General features: G+C 41.2%; 1 protein-coding gene across 1 annotated transcript in view; it reads right to left on the bottom strand.

Annotated features, from left to right (window-relative positions):
- Positions 1–22,125, bottom strand: part of col12a1a (collagen, type XII, alpha 1a) — a gene marked incomplete in the record, with an annotated part of 55,246 nt that overhangs the window by 8,174 nt on the left and 24,947 nt on the right. Inside the window, 30 exon segments of the mRNA XM_065966239.1 lie at positions 82–177; positions 602–655; positions 1,135–1,221; positions 2,061–2,138; positions 2,392–2,550; positions 8,154–8,263; positions 8,765–8,907; positions 9,682–9,820; positions 9,941–9,979; positions 10,145–10,309; positions 10,571–10,714; positions 10,828–10,951; positions 11,086–11,225; positions 11,322–11,396; positions 11,556–11,708; positions 11,821–11,937; positions 12,066–12,212; positions 12,305–12,424; positions 13,019–13,148; positions 13,316–13,458; positions 13,653–13,782; positions 15,192–15,334; positions 17,264–17,393; positions 17,480–17,619; positions 17,748–17,877; positions 19,798–19,937; positions 20,802–20,828; positions 21,020–21,152; positions 21,393–21,532; positions 21,661–21,790. Coding sequence (XP_065822311.1) covers positions 82–177; positions 602–655; positions 1,135–1,221; positions 2,061–2,138; positions 2,392–2,550; positions 8,154–8,263; positions 8,765–8,907; positions 9,682–9,820; positions 9,941–9,979; positions 10,145–10,309; positions 10,571–10,714; positions 10,828–10,951; positions 11,086–11,225; positions 11,322–11,396; positions 11,556–11,708; positions 11,821–11,937; positions 12,066–12,212; positions 12,305–12,424; positions 13,019–13,148; positions 13,316–13,458; positions 13,653–13,782; positions 15,192–15,334; positions 17,264–17,393; positions 17,480–17,619; positions 17,748–17,877; positions 19,798–19,937; positions 20,802–20,828; positions 21,020–21,152; positions 21,393–21,532; positions 21,661–21,790 — 3,606 coding nt within the window.

Here is a 22,125-nt window from a genome sequence, read left to right as displayed (position 1 = left end):
CCTTACACATTAATCTCCATCTACCACAGACATTTAAATATTACTCCCCTCCATGGATTTGTGTACTTTAGGATTACTTACAGGTTCTCCTGGTAGAGACAGTCCATTAGGGCCCTGTGGACCTGGGGGTCCCATTGAGCCTGGGGGTCCAGACTCACCACGTGGACCCATTGGACCCTACAGCATAACCCCGAGAAAAGAAACAACCATTTTTAATAGCTTTATTATTATCAAAGAATAACCACAGTCTGACTTTTTATTGCAAAAATACAGATAATGGATATCAACATTGAAAATGGGCCTTAATGGTACTTGACAAAAACAACATTAAATCAAGTGCATGAAAAATATACAGTTTATAACTGAATATGGATGTGATTATGTAACTAACGCAAAGCTGTAGCTGGTCAGTAATCATCTCTTTAGGAGCAGCAGAGTGAGAATTTGACTTGTCATCTTGTGTGGATTAAGCGCTATTTATAACATCAACAAGCTTCACTGAATGTGTACAGAGTTAATTAATTAGACTACTTATGTTTCATTTGGAAAAGCAACAAAGTCCAAAGAAAAGTATGAAAAATATACATCATGTGTTACTCACAGCATTGCCTTGCTGTCCTCTATCTCCTCGTGGTCCCTTAGAGCCTGGACTGCCCTGAAGGAGTAAGGAGCCAGAGTACAGTGAGTGTAACATCAGGAGCAGATTCCAGAAGCACTAAAAAACTCCAAGCTCTTGGTAATTCCTCACTGGGGCTTAAAAGGGTTACCAAGCACACATATCCCAGACTTTTTTACTGCTATTTTTTCCGACAGGCATTTATCTTTTGACACTTCTCCCTAAACCCACGTTTCATTGCATGCCAACGGTCTGATCCTAGACTGGTCTTTCAGAAGGAAAAAGAAAATACCACTCCTGATGCGAGGGCTATCCTCAGTCTACTTCAGGTCAAAATGTTAAGCAGCTTATTAGAACTGTACAGCTACTATAATGCCAGCAGAGAAAGTATGGCCTTGTGATCATATTCAAAATGTTTTAGTCTTCTGAGAAAAACACCAGGTGAACACAGACAAATTTAGAGGAAGGGAGGACGAAGCACAAAATTCAGGGTTGCATGTTATTAGAAATGTCTTTACCGAAGGTCCGGGAGGCCCCTGAGGGCCAATGCTGTCCTGGGTGCATGTGCAGGAGTGGGGCAGGGATGGACACTTGGCCTCATCTCTCTGAAAAGAAAAACAGAAGATAAAGACATTTGGAAAGAGAAACACACACACATATACTTCAACCTCTGGATAATTAAGACCATGCTTTGGCACACTACAGAATACAAGGGGTAAAATGGAAATCCTTGATGTAACTTTGTGACAGTGTCCTGCCAAGCCCCTGTTGTTTTGACTTTGCAAAGACATTAAGAAGAAGTGACGGTTTAGAAACCCATCAAAGGTCATGGTGGAACAGTGGCTTATGAACAAAAGCTGTTAAGTCTCTGCTGGGTCCTAAGACCAGATGCTCAGTGATAGTGGCAGACTTTGTCCACATTTTTGGAAAGAAGTCTTTGATATAATTAGTTACATAACAACACTGTAATCATTGAGGTGATTTATTAATATCTGATGCAAATTATAGTTGAATTACTTATAATTAGGTGAATGTGCATGCATCCTGTATTTACCATACTTTGTCATAATGGATGACATTTACTGCCTGCTTCGTCATCTAAAGGAGGTCTAATTTCCGTGTAATTGGGGGATCAAACTGGCAACGGTCCAATAAGCAAAAATTACACAGAATACAAGGTTCTATTCAGTTCAGCTTAAGCCTCTTAATATTAACAGCATTCTAGTCATCAGCCTAAGAACTACATACTAGCACACATGAATCTCTGAAAGGGGATGTATGTTTAGTCCTGCAGTATATACAGATTCACAGTGTTCCTTCTACTATTAACATTAAACCACAGCTTAGAAGAAAGAACCCATGAGATCAATTGTTAAGTTTTACATAATTCCCCCCCAGATACTTCCCCTACAGATGGCGTTCCTTAAATGACACTTGTTCTTACTGTGGCGGGCAGGTCGCAGCATTTGTCTCGGCTGATCCAGCTCAAGCTGCAGATAATATCGAACATCTGGAGCTGGAACTACACAGCAGAAGAAAAGACAAATAAAGGGGTGTTACAAATGGCTGTCATTAGTGATAAAAATGCACACTGTTGTAAAAGGACAACAATGAGTTAATTTAAAGAAACAAAGAGATGCAGGCTCTCATCCCTGCAGCACTCCAGGGGAGCAGTTAGAAATGAATTGTGCATCTCTACGCACAAGAGGTTTTTGGATATTAATGCATCGGAAACTTTGTTTTCAAGCCTTCCAATTTTTGTCATTTTTGCTTACTGTCGCAGACTGCCTCTTTCCTCCTCCAGACTTGACCATCTTGCCAAGCACTTCATAGCCATCCAGTGTGATGTTGTTGGCCTCCTTGATGGGCTTCTCTGCCACCTCTTGGCAGTCCACATTCATCTTGACTTTCTCTGGAGAGACGGTGATGTGGAGCTGCAGGAGGGAGCGGATGGAGAGAGGGCACTATTAACAAACCATTCTTGTCTTCCTTATACTTCCCATCTGCAAACTTTGTTGCAGCACACACATTTGGCAAAGAGTACTAAGCACTTTGGAGCTTTAGAAGAGCTGTTTGGCATACATTTCTATTTGGAAGTGGCATGATTGCTTTTTTTAAGTAGGATGGGAAGGTATTTAAGAAAGTGCAACCATAAGGCCAGAAACAACCTCTGTGAACCTCTTTAAGCCATGTTGTCTGAAGACTATTAAGATGCTGATACTGTGTTTCATGTAATTGCTAGATTCAGGGATGTTTAGTCTCCGCTGAACCACTTTAATTATAGATTCTGATATTACCCCAGAGTGGTTACTGATTTGGCATGGTGCTGCTGTTTGATGCCTCTAAAGATGAATGGACTATAAAAAAACAAAATATACAATCGTTGCCATTTCAAAGCTGTAGTCTGTGATTGTACGAGAACAAAGAATGACGGAGTGAAAGGTTTTGACGTTTCCTGTCTAGAGATCTCTGCTCCACATCTTGAAACGATATAACCAGTGGTGTGCCATCAAAAAGTCCTACATTTTCCATACTTTCCCCACACAGTTGCAAATTTACCCCTGATCAGGAGTCAGACAAGCTTCCTTTATGTCAGGAAAAGCAAGCTACCATTTCTTTCTACAAAGCCATACCAACCACAGACTAGGCCACAGCTCTTGGCAACCAATCACAAAATTACAGTTCACTTCCTTGGCAACAGAAAAAAGTATTTGGCGACCACAAAGTGGGAGGGGGTGTCGTTTATCCTGGGATCCTGGCCTGGATATGTTACACCATGATGCTCGTCAGGGCTAACCAAAACAGCTTTGGATGATATATTGGGATTGCAAATGCTGAGCATGTATACATTACCTCACTGACCAATAAGTAAACACACAAAAGCCCATTAGATACTGGAAAATAAGGCCTCAGATGAACTAGCCTTTTAGTGACCACTGGTCCCTCAGTTGATGCTCTTTGTAAAGTGATCAGGTTGTTCTGCAGGAAAGCACTGACAGATGCACAATTTGCATTCACCAATTGTTTGCACATTAGGTTTCACTGCGCTCCATTGTGTCAACACACAGTCAAAGAACAGTAAGTCTTCAGGCTGACAATGTTTCTGCTCCAATACACTTGACATAGCTCAATGAATTCTATCAGACCAGAATTTATTGTACTTGGCTTTTACTGGCTCATCCATCATTTCATATTCCTGAGATTTGAGGGCCCAATGCCTTTCATTTCATGCATGCACTACTCAGCAGGTGAGAGTTTTAAAGAGCCCATATTATGCTCTTTTTGGGGTTCGTATATTTAACCTATGTACCTACTTTTGTACATTCACAATAGCTAAAGTTTGAAAAAAGTGTCTGTTTTCATGTACTGCTCCTCCTTTCTCCCTCTCTGCTCTGAGTCCGTCAGCTGTACTCTGTTGAGCCCATACTGTTAGACCCCACGTGGGCCAAGTCTGCTCTGATTGGTCTGCCGATCCGCTCTGTCGTTATTGGTCAGTTGCTCAGCACGCTTCTCGGAAATTTCAACATGAGCTGCAGGGATTGCCACAACGAGCCAATGGGCTTAGATCAGTGATCTCACACTGACAATGACGTCGGACTGACAAATTTTTATCGAGGGGGGCTAGAACCGAGTGTTACATGCAGCTAATGCTACAGCTAACAGGAGGACGTAGGAGAAGCCGCGTTTCCGCGGACTTTGAATTTTTGCACATAGATGTGCCTAAACATGCACAGGACACTTGGAGAACACACTAAAGGGCATATAAAACCAGAAAAAGCATAATATGGGACCTTTAACATTACATCCAAAAGTCAATAGTTTTAATTTCGAGTAGAGGGAGATCCATAATCAGCATGGAACCTCCATCAGATTTCTGTTTCAATGCAAACAATATTGGGCAAATCATAATCATGATCTCATGTATGGGACGCCTCCATGTCTAATCTGGCATAGAAAATAATCAAGACTAAGTGGAGATCTTTGGGAAGAGAATTGAATACACAATTTCCTGACTTTCTTGTGTGTTTTTAGTGTCAGCGTGTTTACATGTACAGGTCACAGATAAAAAGTAGATTCATGTCCAATAGAAAGTCGTCACAAAAGGCAGCACAATAAGTGCTTTCAGTGGAAGTTTTGGCAAACACCTCCTTCTCTCTCTTAATTAGTGTATGCATGTATTGGCACGAATCTCTGGGTGAGGAAAGTTTGAAGGACTAAGTTTTAGGTTTTTGTGGGTTTTGGGTTTTTTTCTGCTTAGAGGCCAATTGCAGTTCTCAGTGACCACAGCGAATTGCATGTTCATATTTTGCCAGTTTATCCCTGAACTCGAGTAGTCACTGCAACTCATGGAAAATGTCCTCTTCACTTCAGTTAACAGGAAGGTTCCCACTGTGGACTCCCACCCCTTGAGTGTGGGAGGGGATTCCCCTGCGGGCTAGTGAGTGGCTTGCATCTGCTCAAGTAATCTCTGAGAGCTTTCCCACATGTGAAGCTAGCAGGAGAACATGACCCCTCCAGCCTGGGTTACTCTTTATTAACCAGCCTGAGGAGCTGAACTGCACAAGCACTCAGTTCAAATGAGAAAATACTGGCGGGGTGGATTTGAAAGGATTTTGTTACAAATTCTGACTGAAGCCAATAATTAGTTTGTCCGACAACACTGGAATTGAGGCTTGAGATATGCTACAAGGCAAATCCATGATTAAAGATACCAGAAATGAAAGGTGCTGCTGAAATGGTAGATGGTGGAAGTAGTTGCTCTTGAGTAGTCCTTAGTCTTATGTGTTGTGATGGCCAGAGCATGTCCCTAACATGTGTAAATAAATCAAGATGTTGTTGCATTTTGGACTGTTGGTCAGACAAAACAAGACATTTTTAGATACAACCAATGGCTTGAGGGACATTTGACATATTTTTGAATTTACTAAAACCGATAGGGGAAAGGATTAAATAATTGAACACAAAAAATGTATAAAGATGCTACCGCCAGGAAGCTAATGAAAACAATTCTTAGTTGAAGCTCTAATTCATATCTAAAACACAAAGATTAGCTTGTAATTTAGGGATTTTGATATGTTTACCTCATACATGGAGAGTATATTCAACAGACATTTGTGACAACCCTAAAGGTCACTTTGAGTATGGACACACATACAAACACACACAGAAAAACGCTGAGGTCACTTTGTAATAGCCATGGGCAGAGTGTTGGCAAACCACTTACAGCATGTAAACACATGCCACCACAGATGTTGGCAGTGGCATTTACTTAGCAGACCAGTAAATAAGTAGCTAGGTAGACCGCTGCAGAATCACAAGCTCATGGAAGACCAACTACTGCACCACAAACTAGCCACCCAGTGTACATGCAAGACTGCAGGCTCCACTCCATGGCCACAAACTGGGAGAACACACACTTAAGTACACACACAGATCAGGCTGCACTCCAACTAGACCAGCAGTGATGTCATTACATTCAGTCATGACCTAACATTTCCAGGGTTCTGTTCATTCACCAAGTTACCCTCCAATTAGTTGTGAAGATGCTAAATGGTCAAACTGAAATGCCCTTTACAGAAAACTCAAACTTGTTGGCCAATATGTCACATTCGTCAGATCCTTGGTTTAAAACTCTTCTCTGTAATATCAGGTAGTGGGCCATCTTTGATGTTTGGTTATTGTCTGGTTATTCACTTTGATTACCTTAGAATGAAGAGAAAATTTAACTTTTGCTCCGAAAAAGAGGCCATGCTGTCCTTGGGAACAAACTCAATACGATTGGACGTGGCTTTGAGTACATTGGAACCAGTCATTTTTCCACCAGCGATAAATCTAGCATCTTAAGTCATTCCAGGACGTTACTAAAATATAATGTCCTCTATTGTTCTGGTCTTTACTCCCCGCTGTGGTGAAACATATAACAGAAGATGTTTCATATTTGCTGCTGTTTCGAGTTGGACTGAAAGGCATTTGATGTCTCTGTTCACCTCTTGCTGCGCCCACAAGAGAATCCATAATCTAACAATGCTGTTTATCATAGTTGTAAACCTGGCAAGTGGGCTTAATCCAGGGGGTTGCAAACAATAACACTACTGTGGATGGTTATTGTTGTGAAGTGAGATGAAAAGAGTTGATAGATTGTTTGAAGAGTATTTGATGTTAATGAACCTTTTTATGAGCATTGCCCTTGTGGAGATCAATTAATTGTTTTACATGAAAGGCAATTCGGATGGTTGCATGAGTATCTTTCAGAGTCAAGAAAATTCCAATAGGAACCATGTGGATTCGACTTTTTCATTCATGATTGAAGTTTTCAGCCAATAATCTGATTTTATAAAAAATTTGGCCAAAGTCCTCCCACAACCACAAAGTGTCTTGATACATCTTCTAAGCGTTATACACTATTTTATTATATCTTAGGCAAAAGTCTAGAGCAGCATTGCAACTATTGTATGCACAATGTCCAGTTTCCATGTTTTGGGATGGACTTTTCAACTTTTCAGTCCTCTTTGCCTGTTCAAGCCTTTTTATCAAGTGTAAAAGCATCATCCTGATGTCATCATCTGAGTTCAATTGAGCTGGACGTTTAACTACACCTGTCTATAATGTATTTAAAATGAGTTCATATTACAATTTAAGACGTGGAGTTTGAAAGACAGGGGAAATTTCCAGGCAAGGGATCTCTAATAAAATTTGTAACGTTGTTGCTGACACTTATGAGGTTTTGGATTTTGTTACATCAGTTTCAGACATTATTTTTCCTTATGTGTGTGCTAACATTTTAGTTAGTAAGTGCAGAAGTAAAAAGTTGGAGAACTGTTTAATTGAAATACCATACAGTTTTCTTATTTAGTTAAAAAACGTGCAGAGTTTAGAGTCTGATTCCTGAATTAAAGCTAAATAAAAACAAACCAAATACAGATTGAAAATATACATAAATAACATAAGTTTCGAGTCAGTGCCCTGACTAGTAACACAGAGAGAATTAAAATTAGATTAGCTTGGAAACCTCCAGTTTAAGCTCCTGTCTAGAAGTGGTCAGTCCCTAAGGGTTTACTGTACCAGTTTAAGTCCATGAGGTATTCAAATTTTCCATCAAAGTCTCTAAAAATGATTGTATAGCCTTACAAGGCATTAATCAAATCAACTTCCCATTGGTCTAAAAAAGTAGCGTCAAATCACAAACAAAACATGGCAGCAGAATCGAGACTGTGCCGACAGCTGAGAACTTTTGACAGGTAACATGAAACAGCCACATGGCTTTGCTTGGTAATCCTCTGAAAATGTAGTTCAGCCTTCTTAAATGAAGCATAACGTCGCTCAGAGGCATCTGAATGGATTTGAAAATAATATCTGTGAAAGGAAGTGAAAAGAATGAAAACAATGTTCTGAATGTCCCCAGATCTAAAAAGGAAAATCAACAAGCATGTAACCACAAAGGACAAACAGTCTGTCCTATGAAAGCCCGTCTTTAAAAAAACATCACTCTGTGGTGAGCACAGCACTCCTCTCTTTAAGAATCATACATTGTGTTTACCTTGTGGAAGCTCCCATGGAAAACCCTCTTCACTTGCTCATCATTAAACACGGCTTTCTGGATCTCTCCTCGGGTGTCCTTGTTGTAGAAGGAGATTGTTTTGCTTGAAGCTGAAAAGAGAGGAGACTTTGATGAATCCCTGACAGTGTGTTAAGATGCCGTGGCACGCAAAGCCCAGACAGGACTACAGAGAACACATGGGTGTGGAAAGAGGAACGGGATGGAGAGAAGGCTTGAAGGGATTAGGCCTATGCTTGTAATTATTTGCATGCATTCACCATGTGTGTAAAGCACTTTTGTAAATGATACTAATTTTGAAAATAAGGGCCTCATGTAGAGATAGAAAAACTCCAGTCGAATAGAAAATCAGAATATGATTAAGAGAGAGATCATATTTATTTCTGTAAAATAACATTGACATTACTTTAGCATAGCTGTAATTCAAATCATATCTGAGATAGTGCCTTAATTTTGACTTTCTGTAACTGAGGTCTAGAAAGAAAGCAGCTAAAGTCATTAAAAAAAAAAGGGTGTACAGCTGTGTGTGTGTTGGGTGAGCTACAGCAGATTTCCCCCTCCAGCTGGGGGCCAAAACAGGATGGGCGGCTTACGGTTGACGGTGACCCCGACCTCAGGGTTGTTGTTTTTGTCGGAAATCTGCCAAATATCAAAAGGTTCAGAGGGTGTGTCTGGCAACAGGCGGAAGAGCAGGATGATGGTGTAGGATGGGGGAAGACCATCGGGATGGATCTCCCTGTTGTGTTAAAAAAACATGTGATGAGTCATTAGTCAAGACTGTGCCCTCATTTCTCAAGCAATCCACAATGTCACAATTTGAAACCAGTAAGGCCTTTACATCTTGCAACTATGACGCAGAATCCAGTCGTCAAGTAAGCCTCAGAAGCTGTAAATCATTGAGGGTTTTTTTTCTCTGGCTTTGCAGAAATTGCCCACATATTGGAAGTATTTTCTGTCCCCTCTCATTCGCTGCAGTTCGAAGTGCTCTAAATTGTGTGCGTTAAGATAATGACTCTGTCCACTCACACACAATATGCCTCATTTTAAACATATGACAAAGTGTGTAAGTAAGAGATTTAGATACCCTGCAGTAACCTAAGGCCACTCAAATGAGGCCCAGTGAAGAGGCAAAGCTCTCGGCCCAGGGGTTGTTTCTGTGGTCATTATGTGATTATAAAACAGGTGGGAGGAAGGCCTGGTTCAGGAACATTTTAATTCCTCAACCAAATTATTTGGTTCCTCCTAGAAGCTCATATTCAAAAAGCTGTAACAATGAATAGGCACTGGGGAAGCGTCTTTGACTGCAGGGGCTATTGAACATCATTATAAGTAATGACTGGTGGGCTGAGCAGGATTATAGTGCACAGGAGATAAGAACAAAAGGCTGGGAACATGCATATGATGGGAATCACTCTTCCTCACTTTGACACACACACACACACACACACACACACACACACACACACACACACACACACACACACATATATTTTTAAGTCTCAGCTCTTACTTGGTGGGCTGGTTTAGGAAGGAGTCTTTGTGTAGTCTGTAGGCAATGTAGCTGTTGAAGGAGCCGGTCTCCATGGATACACCGTTCATGCCAGCGAACGTCCGGTCAGTGATGTTGAAAGCCTCCAGCATCCTAAAGCCTGGAGAGAGTAAAAGAGTGGACTATTGCAAAAGCAAAACTTTCTTAAAGCAACCATTTTAGTTATTGTAACAAGCCCTTTATGTAATAGCTCATGTCTATGGTGATGATGTACACTTACCAGGAGTTGTGAACCCATTAATGTAGATCAGAGGACAAGCTGAAAGGGACAAAAGTTGTAGAGGGTTAAAACAGAGTCAGCTTTATAAAGTGTTCATCTGAGTGTTCATTCCCTGACTGTAGACCAGTAAATATATAAGTGATTACGCAATATCTAATCATATACAATGGTGATGTTTCAATAATATATCAGTGTTTTTCTTACTGGAAGTGGCCGTTTCACAGATAAAGGTGATCAGGTTGTCCTGGATCTTGTCAAACTCGTCGTAGTCGTTCACAACAAACACGTGTCTGTCACTGGGCTTGCTGCCGATAACTCTCAACTCGGTCAAGTCCACATCGGCCACTCCAACCACAAACACACTGTAGCCTGTGTGAGCAAAACACACACACGTAAAAACAAAGACTATTGTTAGGCTTCCAATAACCACAGGCAGTTTCATCGCTGTTGGGATTATTAAAGAGTTTATAAAATCAGCCACAATCTTTGGCTCCCGTGAAGGAAATCGAAGTTTGGGAGCAAAATGGGAATTCGGATAATCCGAAACAGCTCTGTTACATAGAGTATGCACTGTAGATATACAACGCAGACCAAAACACACATGGAGGTGATTTATAATTTCACACATACCAGAATGCTGCAGCCTTTCTGCACTCTTCTTTACTTCATCCTGGGACCGTCCATCTGTGACCACCACCAGCACCTTGGGGGCATTCCTCCTCATGCCACTGTCTGAGGTGAAAACCTTCTCATAGACGTGCTTCAGAGCAACGCCTGGATGAAGAGAGATGATATGATCAATGAGAGAGCAGATGGAACATGAAGTCTGAAAATGCATCTTCTCTCGGTAAAGACAGAGAAAATAGCACTCTTTTTTAGTGGGGTACCTGTCTTTGTGTTGCCTCCTCTGTAGCGCACACCCTGCACCGCTGACAGAACTATGCCCTTGTCATGATAAGTGTTCAGCTTGAACTCAGTCTTGGCTTCATCACTGTACTGGACAAATGAAACCTGAACAAAGACAACAAATGAGACGTTTACTAAAAAAAACATCCAAGACATAGCAAAACATCTTTAAACACTGCTTAATGTGAGGCCTGAGCAGAGGAATAGACATTTAAGAGAGCACCCAGATTTATGCTGACCTGCATGCCTCTAGGGCTGATGACATCAAAGGCTCCTGTCATGCTCTTGACAAACTGGATCACTTTGTGGAAGCTGTCATCTCCGATACTCCAGGAGCCATCAATGAGGAAGACGAGGTCTGCCTTGGCACCTTTGCAAACTGCCAGTGCAGGAACAATGATGTTAATTTCAACCTATATCTACTATGCCAAAGGAATTATTTTTTACAGAGTTCAAATGCTAAAGCTCTCCTCACCATCCAGTGCAGGAGGGACTTTTGCTGGAGCAGGTGGGGTGGGAGGCTCAGTTGGCACCTCTGTGGGTTTTACCACTGCAGGAAGAAGAAACAGAAATTAAAAAAGGGCAAACTATACTGAGAGACTGATAACACAAAAGATGTTGTATGAGCCAGTAGCTTCTACCGATTGGCTCAATGTGTAAAAGATTGTGAATTATTTGCATTAAATTGGCATAGTCATGGTTATCTTACACGTCCTCTCCTTCACACTAACACCAGGGCCCTCCAGGTTGGGGGTTTGGGCGTAAACTGTGGCGTTGTAGAGGGTGTCAGGGGTCAAGCCATCAAAGCAGTGAGTGCTTTCTGATCCTCTGATAGTGATCTCCTGAGCTCCACTTTTAGAGGCTTAAGAACAGGAAAATCCAGATTAGACAAATTGTAACTACCCTTTTTTTTTATACTTTCAATGTCTAATTCAAAAATACATTCATAGTGGTTCATAGAGATTAAGACTTACTGTCAAAAGGATTGACTTTGAGTCTGTAGGAGGTGGCAGCTCTGTGAGGGGCCCATCTGAGGCAGAAGGAGTCATACCCAACATTGTAGGTTGTCAGATCCGTCACATTCAGGTACACTAAAGGGAAGCATTGGCCTTAGTACATATTGTTCTTTCACAAAAACATTTGACAATTGAAAGCTGCAAACACCCATTCTGTGCTAATTAACCTGTCAATGAAAAATAAAACAGTACAATCAACGTACATGTGGTGCCTTGTCCAATCAGAGGTTCACTGAAGCCTGTGCTGTACTGCGCCTGCACCTGCAGGTCATAGGTGGTTCCAGGTTTCAGGTTATGCAGTTGGTGGTTGGTCACGTCTCCAACCATCGCCTCTAAATACTCATCAGAGCCTAAAAAGAGACAATAAGAGAAAAAAAAAGTGTGTTAAAAAAGAATCTAAATTAATTGTATTGTTATATTCAATTAACAAACACATTCATACCCTCGGGCTTGTAAATCAGCTTGTATCCACTAACTCTGGAAGGGGCGGGGTCCCAGGACACCCTGAAGCGTGTGTACCATTCGTCAGACACACGAAGATTTCTGGGGCCAAGCATACCCACTGCCAGAGACAAGACAAGACAAGACAGCGCATTAAACAACTTTTTTTTTTTTGCTTCATTACATTGGGAATGAATCTCAGTGTATTCACTCACAGGGGAATTTCTTTATTATTATGTCACCAACAGGATGATAAATTCAACCACATCAGAGAAAATTGGAAAACAAAATATGAGCCGCCTCAAGGAATGGACTGTGATTATGATATGTAAAAGGTTTCCTTTGTTTAAGAAACTAAATTAGGCAAGGCAGTGGCCAGAACTGCAGGCATGAGATTTCCCTCTCTGGAGTACAGCCAGTTCATAATTCTCTGGCTAAGGCTCTTGGTTCTATTGGCCTTGATGAACAGTCAAGAATCTCAATTATTTCACTTCTCCTGCAATGATTGAGGTTCCTAATCAATGAATAAGTCTTTTCAGATTTTCTGCTTTTGTTTCCCTTCCCTGTTGGGTGCATACGTGTGTGTGTGTGTGTGTGTGTGTGTGTGCTGCAGTTTATTCTGCCTGTATGTCAGTATGCTTTGTTTTTTTCACATTCCAAATGATCTTAGCACTAGAAATGAACACGTAAATTGCCAAGATTTGCTAGATTATACCTGTGCGTCCATCTCCTTCCAGCTCTCCTCCTGGTCCGTCACTGTAGATGGCAGTCACTTTGATATTATAAGGAGTGTCTGGATCCAGGTTCTGCAGGACCACATTGTTTCTGTTCCCTGGTACTGTAGTCTACAGGAGAATAGACACAACACAAGAAGGGGATCAATACAAGGATGAATGTGGAGCGGATTATGAGATAAATGATATAGATTTGTATACAATAGATATAGAATAGATAGAAGTTTTAATAGATTTTCTAAAATAATGTAATGGTGTGCAATTATGAAGATGCTTACATATTCCTCAATGGGGTCTCCTGTAGTCTGGGCATAGGTGATGCGGTACTGCACAACAGGACCTTCAGCGTGTTCCCAGTTCACAGTGAGACTACTGGTGGTTGGGTCATATACTTGCATGTTCCTTGGGCCACCTCTGGGCACTAAGTGTGGAGGAAAACAAGTCGGATGAATTACCTGTAAAAGCACCTCACTGTCTCACAAGTACTGCCTTTCAGTGTGACGAGTACACAGCTATGGGTATATTAGAATTGCACATAGCATGACTCCATAGGGCAGTTAAGATTGTTTTGCTACTTGATCACAGTCTTTAAAACACACTGGTCTAGGTTCTTACATGTCTTTCCATCATCACTGATAGTAGGTCCCTCGCCATCGCTATAAATAGCAACAACTCCGACATTGTACGGAGTGTCTGGGATCAGCTGCTGCAGCACAGCTGTAGTCGTGGTACCTGGTACCAAAACCTGAACAAAGACAGAAAACACATCAGGTGTCAACACATTTGGAGAGTTTTGTTGACGCATGCATTTTCAGTATTAAGTCCTAAACTAGTCACTCAAAATGGTAAATGTGTTTATTTTCCCAAAATCCTTAGCTGTAGTCTTTCAGTATTTAGAAAAGCGCTATATAACTCTAATTTATCATTATCATTATTATTATGATTCAAATCCCCTGGGCAACACATACACAAAGAAACAAGTGTGCCCCTCTTCTGACAGCTGCTTTTGTTGTATACTACGTCTTACACCTTCCTCTTACTAAATTGGCCCTTGCTGTCAGCACTAAGTGAAAGGAAGAGCCAAACAACCCTTTGAAGTTTGACAGCTGGCACCGCAGTTTAACCCAGTGTGACAGTGACGGCAGCTGATTACATAGGAGCTGACCCCCCCCCCCCCCCCCCCACTCTCTCTTGCTGTAATTGTTATTTAGACTGAGAAAGATAAGTGCTCCTAGAGGGCTCTGGCCCGGCGATAACCTCTGTGAGCAAGTGAAGCCTGTGAGCAAATGGGTTAGTAAATCTGTTAACTGTCTCTTTTAATGTTACATGAAAATGTAACATTGACCCGGTGGATACTCCAGTTTTGTCTCGACTGCGTCACTCACAGCCTGCTCCATTCTCCCCTGGTCAAAAATGTACTGAGGTGCTTTAAAGTCTCAGAGTAAGAATAATATTACATGCAACACCAGTAAAGCTGGTAATTCATGCTACAAATCTCCAGCTGATGTTCAATTTGGCGGTGCTGGATGAGAAAGACCACATTGCCACTGATGCGCATCTTTGGATCTAGCCATGGAAAGGCGCCTGAGCCTGCCATGTGCAAAGATGCAGGGATAACAGCAGAGCACTCCTCTCCATCAATAAACTGGAAAGTGGCTCAAACATCAAAGCCCATGTTTTAAGTGTCACAGAGAAGAAACCATTCTTAATTTTTGCAGTCTTTCATGCAGATGCGCGAGAAGGCTTATGATGAGATGTCTAGTAGCGCTTCAAACGCTGACTGAGGATCCTTTAAACCACCGAGAAATCCTTTGCACATGATGATGTGGGCACACTGACTCCAGATGTCACATATAAGGTGCTAAGAACTGAACTTGCATACTTAGAATCTTTGCGTTAATGAACACAGTTGGGTTTAAACCTTGTATCCAGCTGTCATTAACTGCACAAAAACACTTATATGGACCATTTGGTGAACAGACTAATGTTTTCCTTTTAAACTTAAAGATGACGCTGTTAGGATGGTTACTGATTGGCAGAGTTAAAACAATTTAGAGGTTTTTTGGTTGCTGTTTGTGCACCTCTGCAAATCTTTTTTTTTCAATCCATATGTGCTATACTACACTTATTCCACCACAGTGAATGGAAACTCACCGACTCAGAGGGCTTGGCCCCATTCAGAGGAGAATAGACCACCCGGTACTCCTGGACTGGGCCTGTGGCAGCCTCCCAGCGAACACTCAGAGTGTTGGTAGTCGGGTTGAAAACCTGGATGTTCCTGACAGGGAGACGCTCCACTGCCGAGACAGGAATGTTGGTTGGTGCGAGTGTAATAATAGGTAGAGACAAAGATAAGAAAGGAAAAGGTGAGGGTGAGGGTCATGGTAAGTCAAATCAAAAAGAGTGGTGAAAGGAAGATTGTTCAGAGTAAAGAGTGTTGACAGAGCGAGGTTAAAGGCCAGCCATTTAAGCGGTTTTGTTCAGATGAAGAAAGAGGGTGAGTAAGGCAGAGGAGACAATAACAACGAGATTGCTAAAGTCAGGTACTGACAGGTAAATGGGGAATGGACAGGGGTCAAGAAATTAGAGGTTTAAACCATCGATTACACAACAACAACAACAAGCGGTAAAGAAGTCCAACACAAACACATGTAGTGTATTCCTATTGCTATATGTTCTGGCACTTTTAACTTTTAACTTCTGTAGTTTTATGAGGTGTTTACAAGTGTTTAAATCAAACAATTTTAAATCCCTTTAATTGTGCTATTGTCATTCTCTCTTTGTCTTATTTAACAGAAACATGGTCCAGACTCATTTTGAGGACAGAAGAGCCCAGTGACTACATGAGAACATTTCAATAAAGGGGAAACAATGCTGCCCAGCAACCAACACAGACAAGTTAAGGACATCATTTAACAATACCGCTATCACCAGGACACTTCCTTTCAGAGCCCTAAAGGTTAATGAAAAGGATAAACAAGGCGTATGTGCAGCTCTGTGTGAAGCTCGCCTTCTTAAAAAACAAAACAAAGCAGATGTTCAGAGGCTTTGTGCCGCTCACCATAATAACCCAATAAACGCAGGGGAAAAACGCAGTGGGCGAGCTTCCGTAAATTAAAGTTTCACACACCAAAGCCCACTGCCTAGAAAGCTGTTTTGAATTTAAAGGCTGAGAGGAAGGTGATAGAACGCTGAGAGAGCTAGAGCTTAAATTTGAGAATAAATGAGCAACCGCAGTTTGACCGGAGATGACACCACTTTCTACAGAAGCAATAAAGGTGCAAGGTCAGCAGTTAGAGGTTCGTCGGCTGATGTACTGTACATACTGTATAAAAGATTGTTAATATGTCTAGGAAAAAGCAACAGAACATGAGGGACCATTACTACAAAAAGGGAAAATGTGGGTAACAGTGGCAGGAATGGAGCGTGACCTTAGCCAAGTGAGTAGAGAGCCATAAAACATATAATGCTCTCCATTCATTTCTAACCCCCCTTCTGTTTCTTTTTCCCAAAGGGGAGCCAATTACTCAATAAATCCCCTCCCCCTAGTGCCCAGACCCACCATTATCCTGACCACTACCCTTCATTCCAACCTATAAATGGACAATATTACGGTAAAGAGAGAGGAGACACCATTATAATCCTGCCAACGCGGAGGAATTCCTTCCGACGCAATCACTCCGCAAAATGCTGACTCACTCCCAGCAGAGATTGCTGGTTTGAAATTGTGGGAGAAGTTGGAAAGTCTGTGTTCTTCTATGAAATTTAAACAAAGCTAACAGAGTTCAAAACTGTGACTTTTTGTTCTCTTTTATGTTACATTTTGTAACATGCATGGTGTGAAATACGTTTTTCAGTCATTTGCCTCTGGAATGACACATGGCATTTGATGAGTTGGGCTTAGATTACAGGTTTTGAAAGAGTCTGGATTTGATTTTTAAACAAAACAGTCATAAATGACCGCTTTATTGACAGACAGAAACCAATCCAGAAACTAAGGCCAATGAGTTCACTCTGGAAAGACATGAATTGATTTCTAAGTAAGGAAAAGTAAATCCCCAAGCCATTGAAAAGTATGTCATTCCCAAAGTTCCTCTTCTCAGTCAGCTATTCTAAATCTTGAAAGCAGTCATTCAAGCATGTTAGTTCTGCCCCTAAACATCCCTGCATGAATCACTATTTTATCTTGTGACTTTCTCCAATGATTACAAGCATGCAGTGCTTACATGTTTTGCCATTCTCAGACATGCGTTGTCCCTCTCCAGCATTATAGACAGGAACCACAGTTACAGTGTAGACTGTGTCAGACTGCAGGTTCTTCAGCACTGTTCTCAAAGTGCTGCCTGATACCTGGACCTGGAGAGAAATAAACATGGTAGTTTATATAGATAGTTTAAAAAATCTTAAGTCAACATCTTTTGATGCAGCATTTTCCAGCTTACCATCTCTTCTTCTCCTCCTGCTGCAGGGACATAGAAGATCTTGTACTGACGCACGTTGCCCTCAGCAGCCTCCCACTGGACATTCAGGGTGTTGGTTGTGGGGTCAGTCACTTGCAAGTTCCTAACACCACCCAAAGGCTCTGAGATGAGATGAAGAAATAGTGAGTTAATACTGCACATTCACCAAAAAGACATCAAACTACAATAGCTTCACTGTGTCAAGTGTCACTGCCCATTTGTGACCACCTTTACTAGGCGGGGAACTTACTGGTCTTTCCTACTCCGTTCAGATCCTGGCTGACTCCTTTGGCATAGACTGCTACCACGTTGATGGAGTATTCGGTGTCAGGGGTCAGTTTGGGAAGCAGGACAGTGGTTTTCTTTCCTCCAATCTGGGTCTGTTTTGGCAAGAATAAATGTAAGCTTCCTTATCTTCAATCCTCTTTAAAACTATCATCACTCAGGATTCATTGTTCATCTGTTCACAGTTAAAGCCGACTAGTCTGTTTATTCCCTGTGTATTTTTACATCTGTCTTTCAACAGTTTAGACTCTTGTGGCTCTAGTATACACAGTGGGAAACGATATTTGATCAGTTTCTAGAATGGGATAAAAGGTTTTACAACTTTCCATGTGTGCCGTAACTTCAAGTCAATATCTTGATGGAGAGATTACTACCTGGAAAATACTTGAGGAAGAATGTTTTGAGTTTTTTGGATAAAACATTTAGCTTAGCAGCCAAGGTAAATCTGTAGCTGATGGCAGAAACAGTCGGATGTCTGGTCATAAACAGTCAGGACTGGAGATGAATGTACTACATTACTTTTGGCCCAGGCGTTGTGGGAGAAAAAAATAACTCTAAATGGGCTGGGAAAGCATGTTTGTTTGTGGATGTGTGTGAGATAATGTATATAGCTGTACTTTCATGTCTACTTAACCCCCGGGAGGGATTCATTTGTCACTGTACAGCTCTGTCTCCGAACCAACTGGATAATTTTTTTAGCAGCAAAAAAAAGAAGGCTACATCTTCAACATCTGGCACAGCATTTCGTTTTCTCGTACATAAGCGTGGAATGTGTGTCAGACATTTCCGAATACAGCCTTGATTTTCCAGACAAAATAATGAAAACCTCCCTGGATGATCTTTACTCATTGAAATCCTGACAGGGAATCAAGACTTCTTGGCTGATGCTAAGCTTGTTAGCTTCCAATTTTCCATCGACCTCTCAGTGTGATATCACACAGTCAATCAGCACAACAAAATTTCATCAAGTACTAAGTAGGAAAGCATTCCATTTTATGTTAAAAGGGAAACTAATCGTCAACTTCGTGCAACACCAGATGAGCCAATGCTGAGTTTTTACAGAACTTCTGACAGGTTCAATCACAAGCAGAGAAAATGAGCACAAACATTTAGCTGCCCTCTCCAGTGTGACAAATGTTGGATGCCATCTGGGCCTTATTGGAAAAAAAGGTGAAATAGAGTGGAATAATGACCGGGTTAGCGCTTTGTGAAGCACTTTAAACACGATCTACTGCATATAATATGAAACACCTGTACCAGAGTGCCCTGTCATTATACAAACATACATTATCTGACAGGGAAAATGCTTTAAAGGTGCAAACACACATACCTTAAAGATGCCAAAATAGCACAGAGTGCTGAGCGCAGCCATCAGAATACAGTACATGTAAAAATGTGAATGTTTAATATCTGGAGTGTCTGTTTACTGTCTCTCTTAGCTGTTTAATGATCAGCCCTACAAATATGTCATGTGAACTTTTTTTACCAGATTTAATTCCATCTCTCTTAAGCAACTCTCCACAGCCAGTAAATGTCAAGGAGTTGAGATGAAATAGTTTAAGTTGGCCGGGCCATTAACGATGGCTTTAAACAACTTATCAGTGTGGCTATCAATTTGTAGGTTTTTGTGTGTATAGTAACCACAAAGCACACATCAGGCTTTTCATTTTTGACTCACTTAGAGAAGTAATTAGAAATGTCTGACAGAAAATTGAAACCAAATATTTCACTTTCATCCAAAAAGACATTTGCACTTTAGTAGGGCAGCCAAGAGTCCATGACCAGCATGAAACTTTTCCAGTCTCAGAAATAGAGAAAAAAACTTGAAAGGTTTTGTCCACATTATGCTGCCACATCAGAATTGACTTAAAATATATCTAAAAGAATGCAACACCTTTGGTTGAGTTCAAGTTGCACACATATATTTCTCTAAAGGGGATTGAGTTCCAACAACGCAGACAAGAAGAGGATAAGGAATAAGAAGATATTATGTGTTAGTCTGTGGTGTTACTTACAGTCTGGCTCTTGCCTCCAGCTGTAGGGACATAAGTGATCCTGTAGTTCTGTACACGACCTGGAGCTGGATTCCATCGAGCATTCATGCTGGTGGTGGTTTCATTGAACACAACCAAGTTGGTTGGTGGTCCCTGAATCACTGGAAAACGCATTCACACACACATAAATTGCAGTTACAACCATTTCAATATGTTTCTCCATTAAACATGAAAGCACTCTTTCAGTGGTTTCCTGAAAATGATCTTTTAAAGACGCAGTCCTTGATATCTTCAGCAGTTCTAGTTACGATTAGACTTGAGATTAGCTGACTAAATCATTACTTAACTTGCACTTTATCTACTTTACCGTGAAACATAGCAACCTAAAAGTCTAATACTACTGCTTTGTATCAAGTATTGCAGCTTTAAAGATGAAAAGACAAACCCAGTCTGGGATTTTTGTCTTTTCTGAAGCAGTGATGGATTCTCTTGAACAGCAATGGCTTGATGGAAAGATGACAATGAATGGACTGATTAATGCATGGATGAATGCGATGGAAAGATGGATGGATAAATGCGATGGATAGATGGATGGATAAATGCGATGGATAGATGGATGGATAAATGCGATGGATAGATGGATGGATAAATGCGATGGATAGATGGATGGATGAATACAGGATGGATGATGGAATGGGTTTTGAAAAAAAAGGATTCAAATCCCTGTTTTGCAAGGGCATGCAGCGTTGAAATCCTTCTTCCTTGACATGTGACTGAATGAGAATCTATTCAGAAACAGCCATGGGATGATTGGCATGGACAATGGGACAAACAAAGAAATGGACAAACAAACACATAATAAATGTGTCATGAGTCAGCTGCAGAAGAGCACCATTTGAGCGATGGATGGGTTAAGGACCTTGCTTGATGATGAAATGATGGTTTTCCAATGGTTGAAGTAATAAAACATGCTTTCAGCAACTGAAATAAAAAGCATCCTCTTGTTTTACCTAAATGATACTTACCTGTGCTACTACCACTTTGCTTGGACACTATAGAGGCAAAAATAGAAAGGTATAATGGGCATACCCTTTGCTGAAAGTTTCACTCGGCATATTTCCAAAAGGTAAAATCAAATGGTTAATCACTGGTCTATGTGACAATATTTCTGTTGAGCAGTTTAAGCAGTGTCAACAAAAGATTGTTAATCATTATCACAGAGCTGCCTGGGTGTTTATCTTACATGTCCTCTCAGTGCCCAGAAGATCCTCGCTCTCTGATTCATCTGGATAGATTGCAGTGACAGACACATCATAGGGCGTGTCTGGCTCCAAGTTCTCCAATACGTGGGATAACTCATCATTGTTCAGAATGGCCTGATGAGCAAAACACAAACACAGCATGAAGAAAAGCGCTTGGCTAAAATTTTAGCCAGTGCAAACCAAACAAGCAGCACCGGACCCATATTTTAGTTTTTAGAACTGGATTGGTGCACAAGTCTGTTTTCTAGATGTTCTCACTACTTCCTCTGGAGGTGTTTTTCAAAGCAAAGCCAAAGCACTTTCTGTGAGACCCATTAAAAATGTAAACATCTTGCACAGCTGATTTTCCCTTACGTATTGGAAGTTGGAATCTCCCTTCTTAGTCCAGCCAATGCGGTACAGAGCCACATCAGGGGCTCCGTGCTCCCAGGTTGCTCTAAAGCTGGTCTGGGTAACTTCTGAGAATTGCAGGTTCTTTGGAGCAGGAACCACATCTACAGAATGAAAGGAGGTGGGGGGGGGGGGGGGGGGGGGGTGTTACGTGTTAGCTCACTTTCATAAAGAAGATTGCAAACAGGGCCAATGAAAATGTCAAATTACTAACAACTTATGTAATTCTTACCGGTGATTCCCTCTCCCAACATGGTCTGACCGGGTCCCTCATCATAGATGGGAGTCACAGCCAGGGCATACTCAGTTTGTGAGACCAGGTTGTCCAGTACTCTGGTAGTCACACTTCCTCCCACTTCCAGCTGTAGAAAAAAAACACTCCTATTAAAGATCATTACATAAAATCTGCATTACAAACAATATAAAGCTCTGCAAAGAACTTCACATGTTTTTCTCCTCAGCCGTATATTCCCAAGACTCATGAAATGCTCATTCTGTTCACAGCACGGGTTTCCTGGAACACTGGTGAAAGCAGGAATTTGCTGCTAATAAGGCTAGTAGGAAACTTGACTTGAAGGGATAAAAACGGCTTGTTTCCAGAGGAATATGGGAACAAACAAGAATCACAACAAACAACAAAAAAACAGCAAGATTTTGACAAAACACCTGGATTAATTCAATGAACCATCCCACTGGT

Source organism: Labrus bergylta, chromosome 18 (genome assembly GCF_963930695.1).
Source record: "Labrus bergylta chromosome 18, fLabBer1.1, whole genome shotgun sequence".
NCBI classification, from domain to species: domain Eukaryota; kingdom Metazoa; phylum Chordata; class Actinopteri; order Labriformes; family Labridae; genus Labrus; species Labrus bergylta.
Note: the sequence above shows the minus strand (reverse complement) of the source record. Positions and strands in the feature narration are given on the sequence as shown.